The 26641-nt window shown below is 51.1% G+C and overlaps 5 protein-coding genes across 6 annotated transcripts; 4 read left to right on the plus strand and 1 right to left on the minus strand.

Annotated features, from left to right (window-relative positions):
* Positions 1-198: 198 nt before the first annotated feature.
* Positions 199-1690, plus strand: LOC100898261 (peptidyl-prolyl cis-trans isomerase NIMA-interacting 1). Its single transcript, XM_003742938.2, has 3 exons — positions 199-619; positions 751-854; positions 952-1690. The coding sequence occupies exons 1-3, from the start codon at positions 477-479 to the stop codon at positions 1170-1172; spliced, it is 468 nt and encodes a 155-aa protein (XP_003742986.1). The 5' UTR covers positions 199-476; the 3' UTR covers positions 1173-1690.
* A 171-nt stretch (positions 1691-1861) lies between these two features.
* On the minus strand, positions 1862-3762 carry Taf12 (TATA-box binding protein associated factor 12). Its single transcript, XM_003742937.2, is given in 6 exon segments — positions 1862-2144; positions 2235-2414; positions 2417-2421; positions 2567-2771; positions 3000-3125; positions 3232-3762. Coding segments are annotated over 6 exon segments (777 nt in total). The 5' UTR covers positions 3358-3762; the 3' UTR covers positions 1862-2009.
* Positions 3763-4992: 1230 nt separating this feature from the next.
* Positions 4993-7621, plus strand: LOC100902838 (uncharacterized). The gene is made up of 6 exons (XM_003742968.2): positions 4993-5211; positions 5716-5997; positions 6096-6348; positions 6440-6978; positions 7110-7325; positions 7433-7621. The coding sequence occupies exons 1-6, from the start codon at positions 4993-4995 to the stop codon at positions 7619-7621; spliced, it is 1698 nt and encodes a 565-aa protein (XP_003743016.1).
* A 4129-nt stretch (positions 7622-11750) lies between these two features.
* l(2)gl (LLGL domain-containing protein l(2)gl) lies at positions 11751-17104 on the plus strand. The gene is given in 12 exon segments (XM_018639395.2): positions 11751-11831; positions 11949-12129; positions 12260-12495; positions 12657-12911; positions 13001-13566; positions 13697-14664; positions 14667-15061; positions 15156-15833; positions 15952-16131; positions 16220-16378; positions 16474-16638; positions 16742-17104. Coding segments are annotated over 12 exon segments (3999 nt in total). The 3' UTR covers positions 16877-17104.
* A 5861-nt stretch (positions 17105-22965) lies between these two features.
* Positions 22966-26391, plus strand: LOC100898410 (uncharacterized). Of its 2 annotated transcripts, none has more exons than XR_001951177.1 (4): positions 22966-23058; positions 25150-25219; positions 25317-25478; positions 25727-26391. XR_001951177.1 is itself a non-coding variant. In XM_003742939.2 (4 exons), exons 2-4 carry the CDS (start codon positions 25153-25155, stop codon positions 25806-25808), a joined length of 300 nt encoding a protein of 99 aa, XP_003742987.1. In that variant the 5' UTR covers positions 22966-23058; positions 25150-25152; the 3' UTR covers positions 25809-26391. The 2 variants fall into 2 exon arrangements, 1 of the variants encoding a protein (XP_003742987.1); XM_003742939.2 differs by having other exon boundaries at positions 25317-25467.
* Positions 26392-26641: the final 250 nt, after the last annotated feature.

Here is a 26641-nt window from a genome sequence, read left to right on the forward strand (position 1 = left end):
GTAAACAAAACTTCCTCCATTCTGATCTCCGGCAGCGGCCGGAAGTCGCGAAAATCCGATGCCAGGCCAGGCGGGGAGAGACATGACGTTCGCCCATCTCGACCGTATTTCGGGAGATGGTGAGAATCGTTGCCGGAGAGACAGCGCGAAGGAACGCCTTGTATTCGTGGTACGTCCGAGCCGCTTCCAAGTACCACACAGCTACCTCTTGATGCACCGGTTCCCGGAGGAAGAAAAAGAAGCACTTGGAGATCGGATTCTCAACCGAAGAGTCGAAACCGCGCTCCCGTGACGCAGCCAGAGGCGAGCGAGCGTGACCTAACCCTCGACTGAGCCGTAGGGCGCTGTGGGTCGAAGTCGACAATACTGGTGCATTTCTCCCGACTCATTGTCAGTGAGAGAAAGTGAGCGATCATCCATCAGCGCATCGACGAGACCAAGTTCCGCCGGAGGTTCTCAGCTAGGTGTCGATCATTATGTCTGATGCCCCCTTGCCGGCCGGTTGGGAAAAGCGAACGTCGCGTAGTTCGGGTGACTGTTACTATCTGAACATCCACACGAAGGAATCACAATGGGAAGTTCCCACTGAGCCAGCGCAACCGAAAGGCGACAAAGTCAGGTAGGCTTGCTACATCGACACTCTAGAGGAGGTAAACCCGAACATGCCTGCAGAGTAGGCTTCAGACCCCTTCCCGAGTTCTGAGTGAGCGCGGTCAAACGAAATGAAACATCTCGAGTCCTTCGTTTCAGGGCGAGTCATCTGCTAGTCAAGCACAGGGACTCTCGGAGGCCGTCCTCCTGGCGAGAGGAAAAAATCACCAGGTCGAAAGAAGAAGCCTTGGCGATTCTGAAAGGTTGAACACTCATGCCTTATTTTCTTTGACTCCCGAGCAAGTTCCGAAGTTCAGCCTTTCGCCCTAGAGCATCCAATAATGGGATTCCCCCTTCCAGAATATGAATCGCGAATCAAGTCCGGCGATGTGACCTTCGAGGAGCTGGCTTCACAATTCTCGGATTGCAACTCAGCGAAGAAAGGAGGAGATCTCGGTTTCTTCGGTAGGGGCGCGATGCAAAAACCTTTCGAGGAAGCCACATTTGCACTGCAAGCAGGACAGATGTCTGGTCCTGTGGAAACGGATTCTGGAGTCCATCTCATACTCAGGGTCGAATAGGTTCCCTGTTCCCCCCAAGCTCCAGGGAAGGATCTTTAGATGCCAGGAGAGGAGCGACGGCCGAGTTCGCTCGCAGCGGGGGAGACTCGGGGAAATTCCGAACGAATGCCTTCTCGGAGCTTCCAGTACTCCTTGTTCCTTCGTTTTTTTCGTGACTCCCTGCTTCACTACCAAGAAAACTGATTCCTATCCCTTTATCGGCGTCCAGAATGCGTCGCATTCATGAGTCATGAGAAATGATTTTTTGAACATTCCCTAGCGATTTCCCTGCACGAATAGGGCGCGGGGAAATTTCGCCGCATGGTGAATGTGGGGTCTCGAGCCCGAAATTATATTGCTCCTGAGCAGATAATCATAGATTTGATGCATACCGACTGAGTTTGGAGGCAAGGCTCCCGTCCCGAGTTCAGCAACATATGTGGAGGATTAGATGAGACCTATATATATAGCAGGAGCGGAGTATATTCCTTGAGTTCACTCGCAGAGCGAGATGAGAGGTGAATAAAGGCTTTCCGAAAGCAATTCCATGTCATTGGAGGAGGTGACCAGGAGTGGCCATGGAGGAACTCTGTTCCCTGTATCCCACGCGGGAAGAGTAGGAATGAGAGAATGCTGGACGAGTTACAAAGCTTGCTCCGAACAGAATTCCAGAAGCAACAATTTGGGAATTATAATGCCGCAGCGCGAAATACCGATGAGGACGATTTTATTCGGCGACTGAGAGGGTGGATCACGATTCAACTTGTGATACATGCTTTGGGAGAGATGCTTAGGATGATCCGAACAGCTTCTCGAACAGATCAATAACGTTCCTGTGAGGTCTCACGATGAACATCCCTAGAATTTCTTCAAGGTTTTCCGGACTAAAGCGACTCGCTGCTTATGGGCTTCAGCCGTCGTTGTCTTCTTGTACGTATGTAGATCCTCGCCTCCGAATCCTGGTATATACAGGCCATGTTGTCTTTCGAGGACCTGAGAAATGAGCATTTATGATGAGTTCCCGGGAACGTTTCGGGAGTCCCGTCGATGGTGATTCAGCATCAGAGTGGTGATTGAACTTACAATAGCCACGTCTTTCGTATCAAGTATCGAACTCTTCCGATTCTTCGATACGAGACACGAGGCATTAACTACATTGTCTATGAAGTCGTCCGCTAATGAGAATAGGACATTTTCTACTTCATCGTCGATCTGTTGCATGGTGTCCACCTCTTTCACAAGATCTTCCAGCTTTGAGACCGAGACAACGCTGAAAATAGTGATCGTATCGGGTTGCGATTATATGTGAAGCTCCCGGATGCAATCGCATCGGGCACCGCTTTCAGGCGATGTCTCTGTCCTGGTGACTCAAATCACGGAACAAGATGCTTATTATCATCTATCAGATCACTCACTTTTCGTTTGCTCGCTGGGCGATCGAAGCCGCTGACTGGAGGCTTTGCTTCGGATTTGAGTCTTCTTTTTGCTCTCGTCCATCTTATTACTGGCAGCTACCGTCGTCGCGGTTGCAGAGGCAGAATTCGACGCTGTCGCTAGGATCGGCCGCGACGGAGTTTGGACCTGAGTCGCAGGAACCGATACGACCTGGGTGTTATTCACCTGAAGCAGAGGCGTGAACTTTCATGGGTGTTCATGGTGAGCAACCCAAACGGCAGCCGAGTGAAATCAAAAGATCGAATACAGTCCAAGACGCCAAAAGGGTAAGAGCTCCTGCTTCTTCAGCAAGCGATGCTTCCGAAACTATTCGGGACCAGGCGACGAAGCCGATTCAGTGCTTTTCTTCCGGAGCTGATATTCTACCTAAAAGGAAGCTAAGTCCATCCGAACCTTAGCTGCGACTTGGGGCATCGCTGTCACTGCTTGGGCGGTGCTTGTGATCATGTTGCTCGCCGACGGAGTTATCACGCTCTGGATCGGTCTTACAATGGTCGTGACAAGACCGCTAGGACCGAGCTAGAAAAGAGGAAGAGATATTCGACGTTCTGATCTCGAAAGACTACGGTCCTGCTGTAGCGAGACCTAGAAATTCGGGAATTTATGTCCTCGATGTGTCACTCACCCCGGATACCGGAACTTGAACCATCGTCTGGTTTGACTGCACTATAGTGGCTTGCGGGAAAGTCTGTACTTGAGAGAAGATAGTCGGTGACGACGAAACGACTATGTGAGACGGCGGTAGAGACATCATTGAAGAAAATCTCCCAGTGTTCGCTTCTCAAATCGATGAAGGAATGACTTTAATGGATGAATATTGAATAAGTCAATTCAAATCCGCAAAACCGAGGCTCTAGGAGAATTCCAGAGTCTACGGTGCCGATCGGAACGAGCGCGCTTCGGGGGGATTCTCTATCTTCTGCTGTCGATATCCTTCCCCGCTTCCTGTTCGAAGTGAAGTTCCAGCGTATTGAGATCAGCGATTCTCAATGGTGGTAATAGCGCGTCGGCGACTCTGCATTAGGAGGAGGGTCCTGCCCAACGAGCGAATGGTGTTCGCACTCGAGGGGGATGAGCTACAGTCTCGGAGCTCGTTCCCGCGGCATGTTGCGGCACGAAATCAAACCTTGTAGTATCATCACATCAGAGAGAACTTCGATTCGACAAAACAGTTGCAGACCAGTGTATGTCAACAACTGATGATGATGATCTCTGCTCGCACCACCAGGGACGGCATGGGTGAAAGGTGAAAGAAGTGAGAGAACTCGAAGTTGTCTACTCCACTTTTCGCAAATGCAAGAAATCGAAGAATTCGGCCGCAATACTCGCTGAGGGCCCCATATTCCAGCCATGGATCCTCGTTGAGCATCAAGCATCAGATCATGCAATGGGGGATTAGTTGCGGAAATGGGGAGAGGGCGGGTCGGAAGTCTCGATTCTTATCGAATAAATGCTCTCGAGCCTTAAAACTCGAATACGGGGTATCGAAAAGATGAATGAAAGAACGAATTCCAAACTGATGAGGCCAAAGTTGGAAGACGATCAGACCCGACTGACCCCGCACTCGATCTCATAGTGAGTGTCGCCAAGTTTCAGGGAGCCTCGTCCCACTGCGCGAAACGAGATCATTATCGACTTCTTCTCCTCAATTTCTACAATTGCAGGACGCGACTTGGGATTTGGGATGCCCGCAAAAATCGTCAACACGAAAGCAATACGGTCAGTCCACAGATTCGCTGGTTTCACCCAATGCGAGCGCCTCTCAATTATTTCATCAATATCGTCAGCCGATTCTATTCAGAATTTTACATCGTGGTCCATTTCGTTACGCATCTGGCGTACCAGTCGTAATCTACCGCCAAAGTTGAAAGCCGCTCCGGGAAATCCCTCCGAGACGATTCAGCAATCCCTGGGGTTTTCGGGGAAGCATGCATCAGGAATGGCTTTCCCATCCTCTGTTCCATCATCTCTCTAGCCTCTGCTGCTAACTGCAGCCTCTAGTAGCGCTCTCAATTTCAGGGCGCGCCCTCGCGAAATACATGTCGTTTCTTTGCGGAGCCGAAGTCTCGCCATGAATCGAGTTTTCATCGAGCCGATCACTGAATCACCGATCCACGAACCAAACACTCCAATAAAGCATTCAAGCCCGAACTATCGAGAGCGTAGAAGGCGAGGATCGACCTGCACCGGAAAATAATTCAAACCGACGCGGCAGTCGAGTCGGGCAACTTCCTCTTTCGCCAGACATTGGATCACCTTCCATTCCATATCCCATTGGCGGGCTTCCATTGAACATCGCGACATTTTGTTCCCTTATTTTGGTGCACACTTCACGGCGCTCTGAATATTTTCTTCGTGAGTGATCAGGGAAGATTCTAACTCGGAAATGGTCGAAGAAGGATTCCTCAAGAATCTCCTGGGAGCCGCCCTCGTCTCAGCAGGAGGCGAAGTTCCTCTTAATCACGTCCAACAAATACTGAGGAAAAACTTCGACATCGAGCTACCCTCTGTCGAGAATCACGTTGCGCTGGAAAAATACTTGGTGACCAGATTCGCGGATATTTGCCGGGTCAAAAGAGCGGCGGATGGCCACTTCGTCGTGAGGGTGAGATTTCTTCAGCGTTCATGCCTAATGCCTATGACTCGAATTTACGCTGAACAGTTGCGAGAGACAGCTTCTTGGAGGACGGAAGTTTTCGCCTAGGCCTAGCATCAGATATCTCATTGATTCAAATCCTTCCCTGTTCCTGGAATCCCAGGGGCCCATCTGCCTCACATGATGCGAACGTCTTATGCTTAAGCTTTCCTCAAAGAGCAAAATAGAACTTTCGGAAAGCGAGCGACCTGTCTCCTTCCGACCGTAAGCGGAAGCGAGACCATAGAGTGCCCAGAAATTTAAAAGCAATGTCCTCTGAGCGATCCTCCCGGAGCTGAACGAATTCGGCGCATATCATCATCGGGGAGCCCTTTTCTCCGGGTCAGGACGGTTTAGAAGTTCGAGATCGCCGAAGGGAAGGATTTCGGTGCTTTCCGGATCCATCTCCTTATGTTTACCCTAATCTTGTGGAGTCTCAGGAGGAACTCGATGAAGCCCTCTCTCTCCCAAAAGGTGCTCCGACTGCCATCCATCTCCCATCTGCTCCCCTCGGGGTATGACGAGCCTGAGTTCGAACCTCTCGGAATGGCAGAGAGTGAGCCGCTGAAGTTTGAGGGAGCTCCCGCTCCCCTTCGGAATGGTACAAAGGTTCAGCCAAGCAGAGTCTCAACGGTCATCCCGCCGAATCCGCCGGAGCACCGGAACAAGAAGGAGCCGAGGGCAGGTGAGGTCAGGAGTCCTCTTCCGGCGTCTCTGGCGAAGCAAGCTCGGAGATTCGAGACCGCAGTCTATCAGGTCAGTTTCTCTGTCTGCATCATCCGATTCTCCGCTCGAACATGGATTGAGCCAATGAAGATTAGTCAAGGCCGATTTGAGACTTTTGCTTGTTTCAGGATGAAGCGGATGCTGCTGCGCTCCTCCCCAATCTTGAGAACCAATTGGCTGAAGAGTGCTTCGTTAGACATCTCATAGAGCCAACTTTCCAAACGACGAATTCCGGCGCTGCATTCCGGGAGGTTTTCTGCGTCGCTACTTGGGGGAACGAAAAAATCCAGAGTCATCCGGGATTTTTCTGCACTGAAGCTGGAGCGAAGACGAACGTCATCAAGAAGATCCTGACCGGGATCGACGCGCTAGCTCCGAAGGGTATTCAATTTTTCATGTTCCGGTTTATGTTTGTGTATTTTTCGCTCGCTCTAATTATCGATTCCAATGACTTTCTCATCTTATTCTCAAGTTCTACAATGTCAGTCGTCTATGTCGCCTGGAGACGTGGACTCCACACCGGGCTTCGAGGGCCCCAAGCCAAATTTCGGAGAGGTATCCGAGGAGATCTCTCTGTCAACTAAAACGAATCTCACTGGTCAAGAGAGTCGACCTATCGAGCAAGAGTTTCGAAGTGACTCATCTCAGCCTGGAGGATTCGCCGTCTCGGTTGAGAATAGAAACGGCACGCAGGACGGCGTGACGTTCTTCAGCGGGGAGAGTGCTTCCTCCGATCTACCGGAAGAGTCAGGTCAGAGAGCTTCAGTGGCGCTGGACGATATCTTTGAGGAGCCGGACCAATCTGTCGGCAACAAGAGCCAAGTAGCTCTGCCAAGTAGTGAGCCAAGTAGTGAGCTAGTACCGCAGATCGACATGGACCAGCCTTCAACTCACGGGTACTTGTCCTGTGTATTAGAAGACCGGTCTCTCATGGTACAGGTCAAGGGACCCGGTCTTGAAAAATGGGAGCGCCAGACGTACGCCTTCAACCCTAAATCGCCGACAACAGAGGTATGGAAGTAGCCCGATGAGGCTCATCTTGAGATGAGAGGAAGCCAGGCACAAGAAGCGGACGAAGGATAATCTCGTCTCGCATGTATGGGAGCATAGCTGTACCTAATCGGAACGTTTCGCCCTTTCAGATCGTACCCTTCCGCTGGTACGTCGTGCACATAGCTGAGGGTGACGATGTGAGATTCTATGACCGAGCCATGTGCGTCTCGGAGGATGGACCCCAATATGATGATCGAGGTTTTGTTTATATCAACTTCCCTGACAACGGCTATTCGGAATATGTCGATCCAAGCATGGTTTTCGACCTGAAGAATTACGACGAAATCGATAGACTGCCGGCTCAGGTTAGAAATATCCATGTCTGAATTCGAAAGAAAGACGGAAGTGATGTTCCGGAATTGTCGTCTTAGACTTGGACCCGATCGTGACACTAATTCTCGATGAACCGCAGGCCTTGCAGATACACGCGGTCGGTCTGACAGGACGTACTCCGATTGAAGAATTGAGCGTTGCGCATCCTCCCCATCATGATGTGCTCTTCTTGCCTGCTCATAGATCCCAATGCTTCATGAGCTCCTGCAACCTTGATGTGCCCCATGTCTACATCTACGACACGGTCACCAAACGAGTTCTATGCTGAGCTCGATCTAGAGTGGAGCGAGTGCGAGAACGGTTCCGAACAAAAATGACCGTCTCCCGAGAGCTGTACCCTCGATTCTACACGCAGCCATATTCGATTGTGGAATAAAGTTCTTCTACATTTATTCAGTCCTCTTGCTCGTCATGGGGACATAAACTGAAATCCTTTCCATCGAGATACTTGTCTCATCGAAGGTAGACTGGGTCTTGAGATAGAGACTTCGAGCTTCGTTCAGGGGATGACACCTTACACGTAGTCAGTCCCAGAAATGATAGAAGCTCAGAGGGAGTCATGCGGGAGGTCTTCAGCTGGTCAGCTGGTCTCCCTTCCTCATCCAGGATGAAACGTTCAATCGGGAGCGATTTTCCTTCCGATAATAAAGACCAGAAATATAGACGAGGCCAAATTCTCATAGGTTCCCCCCAGAAGTCCGATGCAACATCTTTGTGCTAGGCGGCTTTCGGAATCCAGATTCCACTCGACATGATCTCTGAGAGAGTTCTAATGGTCTTCGAGTCCCTCAGCAGGAATCAGACTGATGGATACCCGACGCGAGCTGTCGATGGAGTGAGTTTTGCGCAAATACGTGAATTCAGGAATCGAGTTGCGCTTCCGTGAACGAATGAGTCAGTCTTCCGTCGGATGCGCCGAGCTCGAAACCTAGTGGCTTCCGATGCGTGTCATCCCGCGTCGGGAGCATTTATTCGTACTCTCCGTCTCGGTTTCCGTGAGTGAAATCCGCGATTCGCCCGGGGGGCGAACGGCAGATGCGCGGTTCGAGAATACGATTCGTGATCGAATGGCAATCGTGATTCTTGCGCGCTTGGGGCGCGGCGTCAAAACGCTAGGAATAACCATGACAAGTTCACATCGAAATCACAGAGCTTATCGTGGAGCCCATTGGGAAGAACTTCCCTAGGTAATATTTCAGAGACTTGACTCTCAGCCCGTCCGACCAGGTACTTCGATCGAGGGATCAGAGAGCCGCGTTGACCCTGTCTCAGAGAAGTCTCAGTACGAAGACTAGCCGAGAATGAGCCATTTTCGAGCGAGCAAGGAAGTTTGTCATGAGAATATGGAATCGGCGCTCGCGTCCGGATATCATAGATGGAGAACGTGATACAGCAGGATATGGATCGAGCTCGCCACTCCAAGTTGCTGTTTCCGCTTCCCGCCAGGCCTTCGACGGTGCATATCACGCTGATGGTCTCCTCGATTGGTCGGCTGAATCTACCCTGACACGTGCGAATCCCTCAGATTGTGGACCCCGTTGGTCCCATCGTGGACGGAACCGTGGACGGCGTCAGGTGGCGGACGGAAGTGGAGAAAGTGGAGAAGGTTGAGGCATTCCGTCGATTCTCCTCATCATTGTATGACAGTCGTCGAATTCCTCTGGTCACCCGGGCAGTCGAAGCCTGTTGTCCAGTATCGAACCTCTCCCCTTCTGCCGTAATCACCAAGCTCATCGCCATTTCCCCGCTCGATTACCCCCGATGGTCCCTCAGTTTTCCGGACTGTCGGGCAGTCTTTCAAATAAGTCGTCGCCAGTCTTTCGCGCCTCTGCTAACACTCCTCGAATCCACTTCCGGATATTTTTCCCTGATCGATCGCAATCATCGGAGGTCAGGAGTCACTTACTCCTCGAAGACCATCGCAACAGATGATGCAGTTAACAAAATTTTCGCCTGGAGAAATTCCCGGCAGCTGAGGATCTTCCCCACATGTAAATTCTTCAGCTTCTTTCCCGGATTTTCTCATGTGGGAAGTACAGATCCGGATCGAAATCCGCAGGCACGATCCTCGCAGAGAACACTTCCGTCATTTGCTGATGGGGATGGGTGATGGGCCTCTCCGAGCTGAGCACCGACGGCTGGGATCGCCATTACGGTCTGCGGACTCAACGGTAGAAGACAGACAGATATCTGGAAATTCTCGGCATGCTGTGCGCATGAGTCCAGATCAAGATCGGAGCCGTAGAGCTTCGGACGGCGGTTCAATCGGAGCGCCCGTCCCGTGAGATATGCGTTCATCGTGGGCTTCCGAGCGCCACGCCCGTGAGTGAAAGAGCGGTGGTGGTGGTCGCCGTCGTCGACGAGTGAGGGAGGTACCATCATCATCTCCTCCCGCTCTTCTGTTGCCGTTGTTGTGTTCGTTCACCGTCGCGCCGCCGCTGGCTAGCAGCTCACCGGTCCGTCACAGCAGCAGCTAGTAGAAGGGAGGCAGCGACAGCAGAAATAACAGAAATTCTTCCATTCGTCCAACTCAGCATCGCTCTTCAAGTTGTTGCCGCCGCCATCGCCGCCGCTTGTCTTGGTACATAGACATACACTGGCAACAGGCTGCCAGAGGGACGGACAGCCCGTCACGGAGACACCTTCGGCACACGGCAGATACATAGAGAAGTGTTGCTACATTATTGTACGTTGGTGCAATACTTCGCATCGTTTTTCTAGCTGTCAACCCGTGTATCGTTGTCGTGAGTGAGCTGCGACACGCTCGCATTTGTGGCGTGTGGTATTCGTGACAACAGCTTTGTGGAAGCGGATGCCATCCTGGACTCTTGGGAGTGCCGGCTGGGTAAGCAACAATAGCCGCGCTATCGAACGCGACCGACAACAGAAACTACTGACGGTCAGGAGCGGAAGCCGGGGACATGTATTCAACAGGTTGGAAACTTGTTGTATGCCTCTCGAGTTCAGACGGCATACTCATTAGATAGGGGTAGGGGGGATCGTTGGCAGGGAGAACTCGCCGAGTTTTGAAACTGCGTCAAGTCACTCAGCCACGGTCGATACTGGGATTCGGTCATATTCTAGAGGAATCTACCGTCGTCAGATATCGGACGAGTACGATCCCCGAATCGACCTTTGCCGATATTTTGACGAGCGATACGCTTCGAGTGGATGATTATTGTCGATCCAGAAACCATTCTCGTAACCTAGAGCAGCTCGCCGGGTCTGAGCCTCGGCAAGCGTTCCATAAGGTCGGCAGAAGTCCAAAATGATTTCTCCGCGGGATGATTCATGCGCGGTTTCGACATCTGACATCGTAAGATGATTCATTTCAAAGGGTCACGTCACTCCGAAACGATGACCAGTGAGATGATTCTCGTCTCGCGAGAGATAAATGGCTCTCGCTATCGGTCAGACCCTCGAATCCGATCCCCTACCGATGAGGAAATTCGCCGCCAATGCGCATCAGGCGAGCCGAGCGAGCTCCTGTTCGAATTATTCCGAATCAATTTTCTTGACCGATCCCTCTCTGTGAATGAACAGGGAAGCACCCTTTTGCGTTTCGAAACATGATCGGAATCGTCTCCGAGATCAACTTCGCGAGTCCTCTCGGACATCGGAGCTGAGCTCCACAATTCTTACTCGCCTAATTCAAATTGGTCGAATTGGGGAACAGGGGAGAGTCCAGCCTGTTTCTTGTGTCGCTCCGCTCAGTTTGTGCGGAAATTTGGCTGGAAGCGACCAGACCCGCTGTGACTCCGAATCATCTGTGCTGTCGCTCTCACCGCGGCGACTCCCTCCTCCGACAGACGCGGCCACGTATTCTATGGCAACCGGACACCGCGTCCCGACTTTTCTGCGGCAGAGCAGAACCATTATACTGAAAGAAAGCATTGTCTCACTCCGCGTGACGTTCAATAGCTCCGTCCTGAGGACACGTAACGAAACGATTCGAAAAACTATGCTCAGCCCCGGAACAATTTGGGTTTAGGAGCTTGCAGCGCGTTCGCGTACCGATGGGAGGGATTCCAAATCAATTTTGTGATGACTCGCACGATTTGTGTGGCGGCGGGGCTCGCCAACATCAGGGCCCGTTCGTCTGACCTGACCCGTATGTGAATCGGGGTCCATCTCCGACGATTGGGACCGACGAGCGTTTCGCTGCCACGAATGCTATCGCAGATATCGAATGGTGGGGTCTGCATATCTCTGCTACCGACAAGCTCATCGGGTGGGGTTCGGAGCTCTCGCCAAACTTCTTCCGAGAATCGAGCGGGGCTCGTCCCAGAAACGCTATCGTCGAAGCCGATATTGATTTCACTTTCTGTATTTCAGTGCATCATCGATAATATCCGAGTTCTCCGTGTCAAACCGAGCACACAATAAATTTTTACAAGATGTTCAAGTTCATAACCGGCCGGAAAGGCTACACGCTCGAGCGAGCGAAGACCGTTAAGGAACTCTTCGCGTTCTCTCGGGTAAATTCGATGATGATTCGATTATGAGTATCGTGGAGGAGAAATCACATATGATAATCGAAAGTTCATGATTTTCCGCTCACACGATATTCGCCTGATGTGTCGTGTTGATTTCAGACCGTGTTTCACGGATTCCCACATTCGCCTTCGTCTCTGGCCTACGACGAAGATCTTTCTTTGATGTGCATTTGCACGAAAAACGGAGCAATCCGCGTTTACGGCGCACCTGGAGTCGAGTTCGTGGGATACCATGCGCAAGAGAGCTCAGTCGTAGAAGTGCATTTCGTCCCTGGTCAAGGTGAGCAATTCATCATAGAAGAAAACCAATAATTGCAGTTCACGACATCCGTCGGATTGATTTCCGTGGGACTCGAGATGATGTCTCTGTCAACGTTCTCGAACGAATCTGAAAAAAGTTTCTGCTATAGGGCGCTTGGTAACGGTCCAAGAGAACAATGAGCTCACCTTGTGGGAAATCGTGGACACCCAGGTGGAGATCGTGGGAACGATCGACAACTTCGAGAAGCGCATCTTCAGTGTTTGCATCTCACCCAACAAAACGCAGCTATTGCTCGGAACCGAGCAGGGTGATATCTATGTTGTCGATCTGGAAACTTTCAAATTCACCGATCTGGTTGTGCAACGGGATCTCATAACTGAGAAGGTATTGCTCGCTTTTCGATCACGAATAAGAATATCACTAAAATAGGGCCTCGAACGGGCTACCCTAGCTCCTCATCGAGAGTTTATCGGGGAGCGGAGGACACCCTCCGAGGAGATGGCGGGAGTATCTGTATTCCATGCGTCATCCAATCTGTTTCTCAGGTCCCTGAAGATTTCAAAGTCAGCCCGGGAGGAGTGGAATGTTTGCGGTGTCTCAATCAAGATCAGTGCATCGTTGGCTACCAGCGAGGAATTCTTGTGCTGTTCGATTTGAACAAGCTTTCAGCGAAACAAACCTATATCTCTCGGAAGGATCTCTCATCCATCCACATCGTGGATGATTGCAAGTTTGTCTCCTGTCACACCGACGGAGGGTACGCCGTTTGGAGCACGATCCTCTCGTCATCCACTAAACAGGTGAGCATCGATGAACGGGTGAGCTCGAGCTCGTATCACGGTGTCTGAATTTTGAGCTCCTCTTGGAATTCGTGCTCGATTCGTTCCAGGTCGATCAAATCTACGGCCCACATCACTGCAAAGCCATAGATAAGCTTTACGCGCTCGACAATGAAAGAACGCTCATCTTCTCCGGCGGCATGCCTCGGGCGCAGTACGGTGACCGGTACACGCTGTCAATCCATCGGGGACCCATCGAGCGTAAAGTTTTCGAATTCACCTCGAAGGTTCTCGACTTCTTCGTCGTAGCGAAGAAAGTCGTTGTGGTTCTCGTCGAAGAGGAGGTTGTCGCTATCAGCCTTCAGGATCTTAAGCCTCTCGCTCTGCCCTATTTGTTCCCTCTGCATTGCTCAGCCATCACGAACGTCATCCACGCGCCGGGAGTTCCGAAAGAGATTGTCGCGAAGCTCACAGACGACGTCGCCGCGAACGAATTCTCCTGCACCAAATGGCCGATTCAAGGCGGAAAACTCGAGAAACCGGTCGGAACAGAGAACGAGACCTCGGATCTCGTTCTAACGGGACACGAGGACGGCAGCGTGAGGATTTATGATGCGACGGGAGTCGTCCTCCGACTTCTGTCTTGCATCAAAACGAGCTCAATTTTCGCCGAAAGGTATGATATCTCTTCATCCAGCCCGAGACTCATGTCCCCATGATAGCGCATCAGAATCCGAATGCGCGTGTTGAGTTTTCGAAGGAACTCCCCGAATGAGCGTCTCTCTTTTTCTCCCCGTTCCCGCTAGGTGCCACGATTCCTCGCGTCTGATGGATCAGGACGAGGACGAGTTCCTGCAATTCACAAAAGTTTGCTCCTTCGATCCTTACTCGGATGACCCCCGATTCGCTGTGAAGAAGCTTGCTTTCAACTCCCTCAGCGGAACCTTGGCTATCGGCGGTACAGCCGGACAAATTCTCGTACTCGGCTTAGGGGAACCGAATCTGGACGTCAAAGTGACCTCGTTGAATCTGGTCGGAGACCGCGACCACTTCGTCTGGAAAGGTCACGACGCCCTGACCCACGACACAGCGGCGCCTTTCCAAAGCCGATATAATTTGACCCACGTGGTTCAGGTTAAGCCGCCAGCAAGCGTCACCGCTCTCGCGATGAACGAGGAGTGGAACCTTGTCTCCGTCGGTACGGCGCACGGCTTCGGGTGTGTGGACATCGCTACGGATCAGGTGGTCATGTTCAAATGTACATTGAACGAGACGGATCACGGAGGTGTGGGAGCTCATTCTGGCGACATGGTTCGTCGGAAGAGCTTCAAGAAGTCGCTACGAGAGAGCTTCCGCCGTCTACGGAAGGGTCGTTCGCAGAGAGGCAAAACCGCCAAGAACCTTGATGACGTGAAACCGGTGGAGCGACAAGTCGAGTCCCGGATCATGCAAGACGACGGCCTGTCTTCCATGGTCCGCTCTCTTTTGTTCAGCGAAGCATATATTCTCTCTCATTCTTCGACGTCCCGTACATTCTGGGCATCCACCAACTCCGGTGCCGTGTTCGTTTACGCCTTGAAGAAAACCGAGGAATCACTGGCAATGACTTTGTGCAAAGAGATCCATCTCAAGCATCACGCTCCAGTTCTCGGAGTTTTCGTGGTGGATTCGCACGGTTTCCTTTGCCACGATGCCCATCCGAAAGAGAGCTCAGTACCGAACCTGTGGAGAGTGGTGATCTGCTCAGAGGAACAGATCAAGGTGTTCTCCCTTCCCAGCTCAAGCCCCTGCATAAGGTCAAATTGACGGCGAACGAAGGCTCCCGCATTCGAAAACTCCAGGTCGCAGAGTTCAAGAACAACGAACGTAGCGAGTTCGGACTCATCGCGATGACGAACCAGGGACAGATCATCGTCTTCTCCCTGCCAGATCTGCGTCGCATCATAACGGCAGACTGCTGTCGGAAAGACGACGTCAATGGAATTTCGTCAGCCGTTTTCACTCCCCTCGGCGAAGGCTTCTACTTGAACTCCGCATCCGAATTCGATCGGGTCTCCGTATCAGCGACAAAAATTACGGCTCCTTGTGGGCTTCTCGAGCTCCCCGAAGGCGCTAGACCCAAACGGAAGACATCAATCATCAAGCCGAAAGAGGCAGCTGTCGATGTAAAGGTAAGTACTGTGGTCTTCGCGCGTATGAACTTCAGGAACATAACACTACAGCCTTCGAGTAGACTCAGCCTGAAGCTGGAAACTTTCTTTCAAGGTTGCCGTCAAAGAGCGACGAAGCACCACACCCGAAAAGCCGAAACTCGCGATCTCTGGGAAACAGGATACCGCGTCCGCCGCTGTTCCTTCTGATAAAGAAGAAAACGCACCCAAGGGACGCTCTTCAACCTCCTCAACGCCTGAAAAGAAAACTGCTGCCGTCGAAGAAGTGGGAGACGACAGCAAAGTAGGCAAGAAGCAAAGAAAGGACAAGTCGCCGGCAAGAGAGAAGTCACCGGCGAAGGATAGGTCACCGTCCAAGGAAAAATCACCGCTCAAAGAGAAATCGCCGACCAAGGAAAAGTCGCCGTCCAAGGAAAAAACCCCGTCTAAGGAAAAGTCTCCTTCTAAGGAGAAGACACCGATCAAGGAGAAATCGCCGTCCAAGGGGAAGTCGCCTGTGAAGGAGAAATCACCCACCAAGGAGAAATCATCGCCCAAGGAAACGAGGAGAGACGCGCAATCGAAGGATTCGAAGGACAAGGATTCTGCCGAAGTTGGATTGGCGGAAGCTGATTCTACAGTAGACAAGCTGGGAGCTGGAAAAACGAAATCTGCTTCTCCGAAAACGAGAGACGATGGGGGGGCTGTGACGAAGACGAAAACTGAAAAAAAAGTCGTGAGCGAAAACAAGGGTGGGAAGCACTCCGCTGCGGACGATCAATCGAGAATCGAGGTACAGAACCGCGCTGGCATGGATCTGTCTGAGGGATTCTCATCATTCCATCACATGATATGATATTCCTTCCCTGCAACGATTTCCTTCCTTACGAGTCGAAATATCTTTTCCACAGAAGCCCATCGATGTTCCCACAATAGAAGAGAGACCCGTGGAATCGCAGCCCATAGCTGGCGGTGATGTCTCAGTCGCAAGTGAAGCGTCGCAGCAACAAACGCGTGAAGTGTTGCGCCAGACTGACGTAGAAGAGCGACCAATCGATGTGGGTCTAAGCGGAGCCGCCGCTCCGAAGAAGGTGAGCCTCCTTTCTTTCTAGAAGGTGGAACGATGCATTAGTCAGTGTCTGCTAGTGTTTTTAATTGAAATTTCGGATTCTCCCGAAGACGGTTCCGGAGAGCGATGCGCGAGAGAAACGCGTGTCTAAGAAGAACAAGAAGAACTCGAGGAAGAATTCAGCTGCGAATGGCGCGAAGAAGAAGGACAATAATCGCAATAACGTGATCGAGCCGAAGACCGGAAATGGAAAGGAATCTGAAACAACCGTATGTAAAACATTCCGTTCAGAAGCCAGCTATCTCCCAACGCTGTTCGTCCTGCATACTCGATCTCGAATTCAAAGAATGACTCGCGTTCTCAGGTGCACAAGAACGAGAGTCACGAGAAGAAGGAAAAGAAAACCCGGTCTGTCGAGAAGTCCGATGACGGGAACGCAGAGAAGAAAATCCAGACCGAGCAAGTAGCTGAGCGAAAAATCACGCAACAGGTTGAGGAAGGCGACGGCTTCACTCTGGAGACCACTGAGGTTCGTTCAACCGTATGGTATTCTGATCACATCACATTCGAAAATAACCGTTGTTCGATATCAGGTCCAACAGTAGCAATCAATAATACATCGTTCAACGCAGGTGATCGTGACGAAGAAAGCCGTCACGGTGTCAGAGGAGACTCGCGTCATCAACGGGAGCGCTGAGGACTTCGAGAATCTCGAGGCGCTGACCAAGTCCCTCAACCTTGACGAGATATTGGCCGACAAAGAATAATCATATAGACGCTCGCATTCGCGCAAGCATGAATTTCCGACATGGGATTTGGGAAACTGCAGTCCCGACTACGCCCCGGGAACTTAGATATCAGGAGTGCATTTCATCGTCAATATTCGGAATCACTGTATCGGACACAGAATCATATACGTGCACAATGCCGACTGCTCAGCAGACATCAATCTCTCAGATTAGCTGAAGGTGATGATTCGCTCAATCGAGCAACTGCCTGCGATCTCAGTCCAGAGCAGCGACCGGTGCCGGATAGCCCTTCACCTCGGTCCGTTGGCTTGCGATCTTCTGAAAAGCTACAAACATTCATACATATATATAGAAGATAGTTGCTCGTGCCGGACATTTCCCTTGCCGGCTCATGAAAAGTGCCTTCGACTTGGTCTCGCATATTATCATAAAATGACACAAACATCGTTACGATAGCACATCCTGGCTCGGGAGACACATTGGTGCTTTGGAGGGTTATCCCGTCATTGCTGAAGTTCTTATGTGGACTTTCGAACCTTCAATGATTGATGGTTCGCCGATTCGAGAAACCTGGTGGACAATCCGAGTGAGTTTGCAAAGCATTGTCTGCTAGAAACTCACTCGACACCCTCCAGGATGAAACACGCATGTTGAATGCGTCTGAATATTAGGGAAACATGGCGCGGGAATGTTGTGAAGAATTCGGAGTTCGAAGGTGAACATCATGTCGAGGTGAGGAACCTGCCTCACCTCTCAATGTGTAGTATCACCTAAGAATATCCTAATGCTCGAATCTCACATACATAAATCAAGACTACAAGGACATCTCTCGAAAGCTCTTGACGATTTCACAAACGCAATAACACGAGAGGCATAGTTATGACGAAGGACCCGTCGAAGTTTGTTCCAAACCCTGGCGGCATTTCAACCATAGTTAGGACATTTTCTTCCATACTATGTCTCATGCGACTTGCCATCGAGTGTACGCTTGGTTGTTCCTCAGAGTGTATCTTCAAGATGGCGAAGATAATTCACCTTACTCACAATTTATTTATTCTCTCACAAGTACATGCATCAAATCCTGCTACGACTTGCGGCTTCAATGAGTGTCGAGAACTTCACACGCTATATATCTTGTGGTGCCGGTGATCGCGCAGGGTCCTGTCATGGAACTCATATCGATGTTTTGAACTTGATGTCTGCAGGCTCTCTCGCTTTGCATCTCGAAGGATAGGGAATCACGCTGAAACGCTGCGTTTGCGGTCTCGACTCTCGAATCTCGGGCTTGAAATTTAGGGGTTTCGCAACTTCAGCTTGATAGATTGTGTATTTTCAATGAGTCGAGTAAATTGCGCATATTTACACTACGGAATTTTGTTTTATTTTTTCGCCATGCACTGCTTGATAGTCTTGGTAGTCTTGACTCGTTGCGATTTCTCCGCCAAAGGCGCTCGTGGATCGGCGTGACCTACCCACGTATTCCGATAAGAAATACTTCGATGCGTTCAGTTCCACCTAGCGATTTCTTCGGAAGGGAGGAATTTGACCGAATTTGTACCCCACAGTAGACCGGCGTAGCCCAAGAAGCGTTGTAGAGCTGGATTTCTTCCAGAAGGCCCAGAGCCAAAGAAGATGAACTGCCATCCTACCGTGGAACCGCGAACGGGAAAATATCGAAAACAGCAGCTCTCTAGCTCCGTTCCCCCGATGCATTATCTAATTTTCCCCCCAGGTATCCTCGGCTGTCACGTGTCTCCTCTCTCGGAGCATTTCAAGCTTTGATTCTCTATTTCCTGCAGCAGGGGAACTTGACGTCAGCTTACTTTCGATCAAGGTCCGGAGTATGATCCTCTATTCGTCCCGCGTTCTAGCACTTCATTCCTCCGGGGAAACGAAAACCGCATCAAGGCAGCATGGTTCTGCGTCTGCTGTGGGGGAACGAGCCCGGAAAGGGCTCGACCGATACCTCAGGTCGGCCGTCGAGGGCGTTCAGCACAAATTCATTAATCCTACGAAATGCCACTCGTAGGTGTTCTCCCGGGAAACTCCTCTTAATCCTAAGCGGGGAAGATTGCTCTCGACCGCGCCGGTAGAGCCGGGTCACACCCGCTGCCCTCGGCTGTCGAATTTGCTCCGATGTAATCAAATTCTGGGATCAGATGCTGACTCCCTCAATGTTGGAAGGTTTTCGATGATCTAAGTGGATTTTCTCGCCGGAGCTTCAAGCTGCCGAGAGGCATCTGGTGAGAATCCGCCTTCATTTCGATTGCATTATCAATTCTCATGCCGACATCGATCGTGACTCTGGGACACATGATTATGAACTCAGCGAACTCCGAATCCCCCAAAATGCCGCCGGTACAGAGACCAATATAATTGATCTTGAAGACACATGGGCCCAAGGCCCAGGAATTCTTCGATGGATTATCTGGAAGAGCGTGACTCCTCCCATCTTATGATCGCAATCGTTGTATATTGCTGTTCCAGCCAAAATTACTAGACAGGCACCTCATCGATCAAAATCACTTCTAGCGATCGGAAATTCGTGGTATTGTACTCGGCTATCCTCGGAGAGAACGGCCGCAGCTTGGGTATCATCCGAAGCAGATTCTTCCCCTTCGAGGTTATGCGATGTTTGCGGGCTGTGTCCGTCAGGTCTGGAGTTTGGGCAGACAGCGAATACCACTTCATGTTACATAATTGATATCGAGGTAGCGATAATTCCTCCTTCCATTTCGCTAATCGTAGTCGTCCACATACTGATTCGCTTCCCTGTTTTTCTGAGACATGGGAATTTCTGGTAAACCGGAGCTCAGACGCCGCCTAGGATCTCTCGCAGCAGACGGCGAGTGGGCGCGAGTGAGACGTGGAGAGGCATTAGTTATCTAACGCGAGCCTGCTAAGGCCCGATAATGAGCTTATGGAGATAAGTCGAGGTATATCGTGGTCCACTGATCTACTCGGTTGCAGCGCTTGTTATCCTCATCTCTTGGGGAGGAATGAGCAATTTGGAGGGCGTCTGGCATTCAAAGTTCCGAGCAGCAGCTGCTTCTTAGGCTTTCGACACAGAAGGGGAATGTCCGGTGCAAGACGGATAATTTCGACGCCTGAGTGATGGGCTCCGCTTTCGCCATATTCTTGAAGTTGGATGGTGCTTCTCCGGGCAAATTTTCACTTCGCCGTCATCCCTCGACCTTAAAAAATCCGCTGCTCGATGTCGGATCTTCTGAACGAGATTGATAGACGAGCTCCGGCCTGCTTCGGGCCCGAGGATCTGAAGTGTTTTCAAATTCAGTAACTTTACGCCAATGCTCCGTTGGAACCCGGACCCCCGGAAAGAAGACCCACGTAAAGCTATTATGTATTTGTCAGTAACCAAGAAGCAACTTCCTTCGGTGTATCCGTTGAATCTCGGTCCAACTAGGACCTTTCGTCACGGTTTTCCGGCAATGCTGTACTCCTGGGGCTGCGGGGGGCTCGACGGAATAATACATTGCCCCGCGGTGGTGACGTCGGTTTGCGGTCGATCGACGGGAATCACTTCGCCCCGTCCAATGCTCCCCGGCAGTTTCGACTCCCTCTCATCACCTGGAGCCGAGTAATCCGTAGAAAACCCCGATGATCTGTTGAGACCTCCCTCATCGAGGATGATATAGTATATGGGTGGGCGCGAGGACAAGGCCCTCAATGACGAGGTCACGCGGGATCCTCACGGAATCTGAGGAGGCTCTGCTATGGAATGTTTGAGTACATTATTGGTAGCCGCTAATTCATGTGGATGGCGATCCTCCGAGAATCGTGATGAATCGATATGTGAAAAAATTGTATTCATGATGGTTTCCGGTCGAATAAAAGCCCTTTGTACACGTGATCATGGCCGGGGCGTTTCTTCAGGTGCGTACATCGTGGAATCCGGACTCGATTATCAATCACCGAATTATAAAGAAGCAGCATTGAACCGGTTCGTTGTGCAGTTGCTGTCGGGTGAGATGGAGGTTGTGGAAGAAGCGCGAACGCTTGGTCTCGATGAGAAGGGCGGCGAGAATCGGAATGAAAAAACGAGTTCGGCGACCGGGGAGAAGAATCTCCGGTGTCTGGCGAGCGATCGGAACAGGCATCAAGATCAACATTGCACGACCCTGGTTCTCACAAGCCTCACGAGCATATAACAAGCATAGCATGAATGAAGATACTGCGAAAGGTTGCTGAATAAGCCGTATTTTCGCACTATCACCAAGCCGTACTTGATGAATTCTTCGCGAGCACAGCGCAAGGCCACGATATGGATCTCCGGTGGTGGCCCCTCGAGTTCGAGCGCCGAATCGAAGTCTTCCTTGGTGTCAGATTGACAGGCGAGTCTCCTGCATCCCATCGACCCGATCCCCTGAATCTCCTGGCGTTCGCTGGAAATCGACAAACACGAAGAAGAAAGACTCGGAAACTCCCTACACGCGAGCTTTCTGGCCGAGCGTCATGCCCAATCGGGAGAGGGCTCGAGCATCAGCATCACTCGCGAGGCTGCATCGAATGGAATTGAAGCGGAGCAACATATCGACTGTACTCCATGATAAATTCACCGATCCCCTGAAATGCTTGCCGTCTGCACCTGATCCATCCACATTCCCACCGAAAAGTTCTGTGCAAGCATTCGAACTCCTGAGCCTGAGGGACTCTACATAGGATCGCTTTCTCGGCTCAAATCGGGTTCCGACAGGAATCAGTCGACATCGGGCAGTCGAGAGGATCGAGTATGGCCCAACCGACACAGACATGGCACTCCGCGTCGATCAAGCCCTATAAGGTCGTTATTGGTCGTCGGAACCGAGGGAACCGCGGAACGAGGTTTCCCCCCGACCCATGGAGGTTCAAAGTTACCGGCACAAAATTGTGATTTCTCTTGTTGGTCGGGCTGAGAACTATCAGATCGAATGGATAAAGTCGGTGTCTGACGAACGAGAGCTCTGTCATAGCTTGGAGTGAACTGGCAAGCTAAGCGCAGAATGACTTCGTAGGTCTTACTCCGCCATGGTATCTATCCGCCGAAGCGTAGGGAGCTTCGTGAAAAATTCTCGATTGATTCTTCCGAGACTCTTCAAGCAGCTTCTCAGAGCATGATTTCCCAGTCATTCATCGATGCAGTTCATTTCCCGGTCTCGGAATGCGCCTTGGCTGGCGGACAATGCTCTATGTAGCTTATGGCAATAGATATCAGACGTCAAAAAAACGTCGAGTATATTTATTTCCTCTGAAGTCGGTCGGAAGACACCACCGGACTCGTACCCTCAACTTCAGACTCTGCCCCGGGTGAATGAGATGAGGGGAAACTTGATGGTCTGCCTCAATCCTTTCTTTTCATGACGGCCTCATCCATCTCACAGGACGAATTTCCGGGGAAATAGTATTATCCAATGCTATACGGATCCGAATGGAGGCTCCATTCCGAACGGAATGAATTCATCGACAACCCCAATGCAGCGAGCCCGAGGAGGCTGTGCCGTCAGTTTCTTGGGAGGTTTTGACAGAGATGCAGGTCGCCTCTCGTTCGAATTCTCCCATTTTTCCCAATGAATCCTGAATTTTGGCCTCCTTCTGCCACGCTGTCTACCCGACAGGGAAATCAGCCGGAGGCATCTGGGAGCGGCTAATTCCAGCCTTACCGCCATCGGAAAGCCCGGATCTTTGATTTATCTGTTTGGAGTTCTGTATATCTCCGGCCAGAGAGCGTGCTATAGAATCCGAGTTCTCTTTCAGTTTCGCTCAATGCCATTCGGCATGTGGATCGAGCAAGCTTGTGTCTGAGTGAGCTGATGAACCGCCGGCTCGCGCACCACGGCGGATAATAATGTTCTGAGCTCGCCTCGATGACTCCATAGCGATTCTCAGGTTGAGAAGCGGCTGGTACGCCGGCGCATTTCAGTCGTACCTCGTACCCTCCGCAATACAGCGCAAATGCCTCGAGAAAACTTTCAACATTGCCCAGCATCCTCTCCATAGTAATGTGACTCCGCGGATGGTTCGAGATTGGAAGGGTAAGAGGCAAGGGCCAAGGCGGAGAAGGAGGAGCTTGTACGAGGCTCCGCTTCATAAAGCCTCGTGTCCCACTCTCTGACACAGTCCGGATCTGAGGTTCACGAGAAACCCTGACAGCTTAACGAGCCCTTTCGCGATTTCTGAGGAATTCCCGTACGCCAGAGTTTTCAGTGAGTACTCTGTCTCCTTCATTCATTTTTTTCGGCGCAATCATTCGGTCTCTCCTAAGTAATGTCTGGCCCCGAGTGCGATACATACACCGCTCGGACATGCTCTGTTTCCGGCGTTGAGACCTGGTGCTCTTATGTCAGTATTCATAATATCCTATCGGAACTCATTTACCTAGGACCCGGGGCGACTATTCGATGCTTTCACGCGACGAACGGAACCTCGACAAAAATAAGTCCCCGAAGAGTGCTCGGAGAATTGCGAGATTCACATGTCCCGAGGACTCTAACTTCAGTCTGATTTGACTCAGTCAGTCAGCGAAGCGAGAAAAGTGAATTCCACATCACGATGGGGCTAATGACGCCGGCTGTCGGGCTGGCGATATGAGGTCTCCAGCGAGTGGTCATTCTTCTAGGGCGACGTCGCTCGAATGTGTAATGTGATGTAATGTAGTGTGGATCAAAGAGACGGAGCTCCGCTTGCGCCATCCATTTCCGCAGTGGTCCACTTGCGACTCTGCTCTGTGCGTATATTGTGCGCCTGCTGAAGTCGAGTGCCTCATATGACCTTCTCTCGAATTACATATAGCACTGGTTCGTCCGGGCCTTTGGCCTATGAATCTCTTCAAAGTCCGGAGAATTCTTGTCCCAATCCGACTGAGGCAGCAAGCTCGCTAGATGAGCGATCGATAATGATAACTTACAATGACTTCCGTACATAATGCATACACACAGATATACATATGGAGCGTAGAGATAGAAAATCGAGGAACAGTCCCGCATGACTTTTTCGGAGGTATACGTTTGTGATCGGAGCCGCTGCCCTGAGAGCCCGAACATCGCGAGCGGTTTCCCAGGCCGTGGGCGTCGCTATCCGGAGCTTTGACGGCTGTGGACTGCGACGCAACTCCGGCTTGCGTCCTCGACTGCGAGTCGAGAAACTTGGGAGTTCAACCCGCTTGCAACATAAGTTTTCTGTACTTCGATTGCCTTATGCAAATTTGAGTTGCGGGATGCACGGTCGGGCTCACCCCGCACGGCCAAGGCTTTGTTCAAGTTGAGGATATTGGAATCCGGTAACATGTGTTTCCGAGTTCCATCGTCTCGAGCATCGAACGATTTACTCGAGGCGGACTTGCTCCCCCCAATCAGCGGAGTCTTCGCAAGATTTCGTCTGTCTCCTTCGGATCGCGCGACGCTACATTTCTCTAGTGAGGATATGCCGTGGACTATGGCTCCTTTTCGACTCCCGTCTCTTTTCCCCTCGGGGTAGCAGTACATTCGTCAGTAGTATGTTTGAATATCTATGGACGGACGTTCCTCGTAGCGTCTAATTGCGAAGTTTGGAGGATGCGAGACACTTGGCTACCGGATTCAGAAGACGACCGCGATTCTGACGCAGCTCATAGATCAGCCCCACTAGTCCCTGACCCCGACTGAATAATTCAACGAGAAATCGTCGGATCTGACCCGCGTGATACGTGCGCTGCTTGAGATTCTGGGAGTTTCCGGTTATTCCGGAGTTGCCTCATGCGCCATGTTCCCCTCCGTTCATCGGTTTCCCTTCCGGGCATGCGGGACTTCATCAGACATTTGCGGACTGAGCCCCGATGGCTGATGCTCCGAGCTTGAGAGAATTCGGAACTGTAGGGATCGGATGTAACTCCGCCTACTCTCAAGTCGGGGCACCTGCCCCAGATGAATCGAAATTCGCTCCCCCGGAAACTCCTGGACGATTCGACTCTTTTATTCGAACCCGCGATCCGCGGAGTCGCTTGCGGTATTCAATAACGCTGGAAGCCCTCCAGAGCAACTTTGAGGGTACACAGCGCATCCCGAATCCTAATATTGCTCCAAAGTCTTGCGCGAATTCCCCCAGATATTTACACACTTGCTTGGCTTCTCCATAAGGAAACCTTATATGTATCCGACCGCATTCGCAACATTTCTACCCAAAGTCAATCGAGGCATGGGATCCTCCTCATCCCTGTCTTTGCGGTGGGATCACGATTTCGTTCAGGTGTCTAAGCTCGATCCAGTTGGAAGTTTTTCTGAAGGAATCAAGAATCGAGCCCATTCACTTCCACTCCGCAGACGATGAAATCTATCGCTCTATTCTTCGCTGTTGTCGTCGTGATGAACGGGCTCGCTTCAGCTTATCCGGGTGAGTTTTTGCGATCTGGGAATCGTCAATCTGCCTAAGACGCCGATGGGATGCACATCTCTGAACAAATCTCTGACTCTCCGACGATCCCCCCTAGGCCGTTGGGGTCAAGCCCTGGCTCTGGCGAAACGCACCGGGGAAGAAGTGATCCCCTACGTAGGCCCTGCCTCGGACGAGGAGTACCGTGCAATGGAGAGGCGTCTCGCATTCCTTCCCGACACCTCTTCCTACTACAATCCCTACAGCAGGTATGACTAGTGTAAGTAAGACTCCGCCACAAAGGCTGAATAATTATTGTTTCTTAATCCTTTTCCGTCGGATATTTTTCTATATTTCGCATTTTTTCGATATTCGAGTGCCGATGCTTTTCGACGGGGGAGGAGCTCTGGCCGCTCTGAGTCGTCTCTCGTTCACGGAAAGTAAAGCGATCTCACGAGGAGAACTATTTTCGTCAGCGCTAGAAGGTTACAATGACTGAGTTTTATCTCTCCCTGTCTGTTGGTACAGATCCCTGAAGAGGAAAGAACCGTCCGGATCCCCAACAAATGCTCCCCGACGCCAATTCAATACTCAGGGCTGGAAACGCTGAGAGAAGACTCCTGGGGAGCCGAATGCCACTCTCGTCGATTTGTTTATGATTGAAGATCTCGGCTGTAGACATACCCGAAGAAAGTAAAAGCGAAAAACTGACCCGAACAAATAGAGGGATGGATGGATGAGCGAAAACATGGACAGCTAACAGCAACAAGTCATGAAGATCATCTCTGAAGGCAGAAGACTCCCACAATCCGGAAGAGAAAATCCTCCCCACCTCACTCTAGTTGACTGGTCTTCCCCACTGTCGTTGGGATAATCGTCATTCGGTTTGGAAATGGAAAGCAACTCGGACCTCACGGATCGCTCACTCGGAGTGTTTCATGCAAAGGTCTCAAGGAGCGTTCGATGCAGGGGGACGACGTCAGAAAGATGGGGACATCGGAGTCGTTTCTCGAATGATCTCAAATAGTGGATTCCACAATGCACGATCTGCGTTTTCTTTTGATGCGCGTCTCTCGCTCAGCTGAGGAAGCGATAACTGATCTCATCAATAAATTGTAGTGTTATCGAACCGAAACCCGTGGTACCGCAGTCGCGCTGATTGAGTCATCGGCAGAGCGAGATGCGTCGAGTATATAGACGGCGTTTTTCTCTCCTAAAGGAGTCTCACCGATAGCCACAGGTAAAGTACACGCAAGGCCCTGACGTCGCATGATGATTATAATAATAAACGTAGATCATTCAGCGATTCTGGTCTTTGCGGGCTTCAGCCCCGACAGAGCGGAAGAATGCTCTTTTTCTCGTGGAGATGTGACTGAATATGACTATAGAGACGACCAGCATCAGCTGAGCATCGATATCCTGCCTTCCTGGAGCATGGCACGA

This window comes from Galendromus occidentalis, unplaced genomic scaffold (assembly GCF_000255335.2).
Source record: "Galendromus occidentalis unplaced genomic scaffold, Mocc_1.1 scf7180000077436, whole genome shotgun sequence".
Classification (NCBI taxonomy): Eukaryota; Metazoa; Arthropoda; class Arachnida; order Mesostigmata; family Phytoseiidae; genus Galendromus; species Galendromus occidentalis.

Bases quoted from the DNA above. Each gene is read 5' to 3' on its own strand.
- LOC100898261 (XM_003742938.2), top strand. From the start codon at position 477: ATGTCTGATGCCCCCTTGCCGGCCGGTTGGGAAAAGCGAACGTCGCGT. The intron at 620-750 runs GTAGGCTTGCTA...CCTTCGTTTCAG, and splicing joins CCGAAAGGCGACAAAGTCAG to GGCGAGTCATCTGCTAGTCA. The intron at 855-951 runs GTTGAACACTCA...TCCCCCTTCCAG, and splicing joins AGCCTTGGCGATTCTGAAAG to AATATGAATCGCGAATCAAG.
- LOC100902838 (XM_003742968.2), top strand. From the start codon at position 4,993: ATGGTCGAAGAAGGATTCCTCAAGAATCTCCTGGGAGCCGCCCTCGTC. The intron at 6,979-7,109 runs GTATGGAAGTAG...TCGCCCTTTCAG, and splicing joins CTAAATCGCCGACAACAGAG to ATCGTACCCTTCCGCTGGTA. The intron at 7,326-7,432 runs GTTAGAAATATC...GATGAACCGCAG, and splicing joins TCGATAGACTGCCGGCTCAG to GCCTTGCAGATACACGCGGT.
- LOC100898410 (XM_003742939.2), top strand. From the start codon at position 25,153: ATGAAATCTATCGCTCTATTCTTCGCTGTTGTCGTCGTGATGAACGGG. The intron at 25,220-25,316 runs GTGAGTTTTTGC...GATCCCCCCTAG, and splicing joins GCTCGCTTCAGCTTATCCGG to GCCGTTGGGGTCAAGCCCTG. The intron at 25,468-25,726 runs GTATGACTAGTG...CTGTTGGTACAG, and splicing joins TACTACAATCCCTACAGCAG to ATCCCTGAAGAGGAAAGAAC.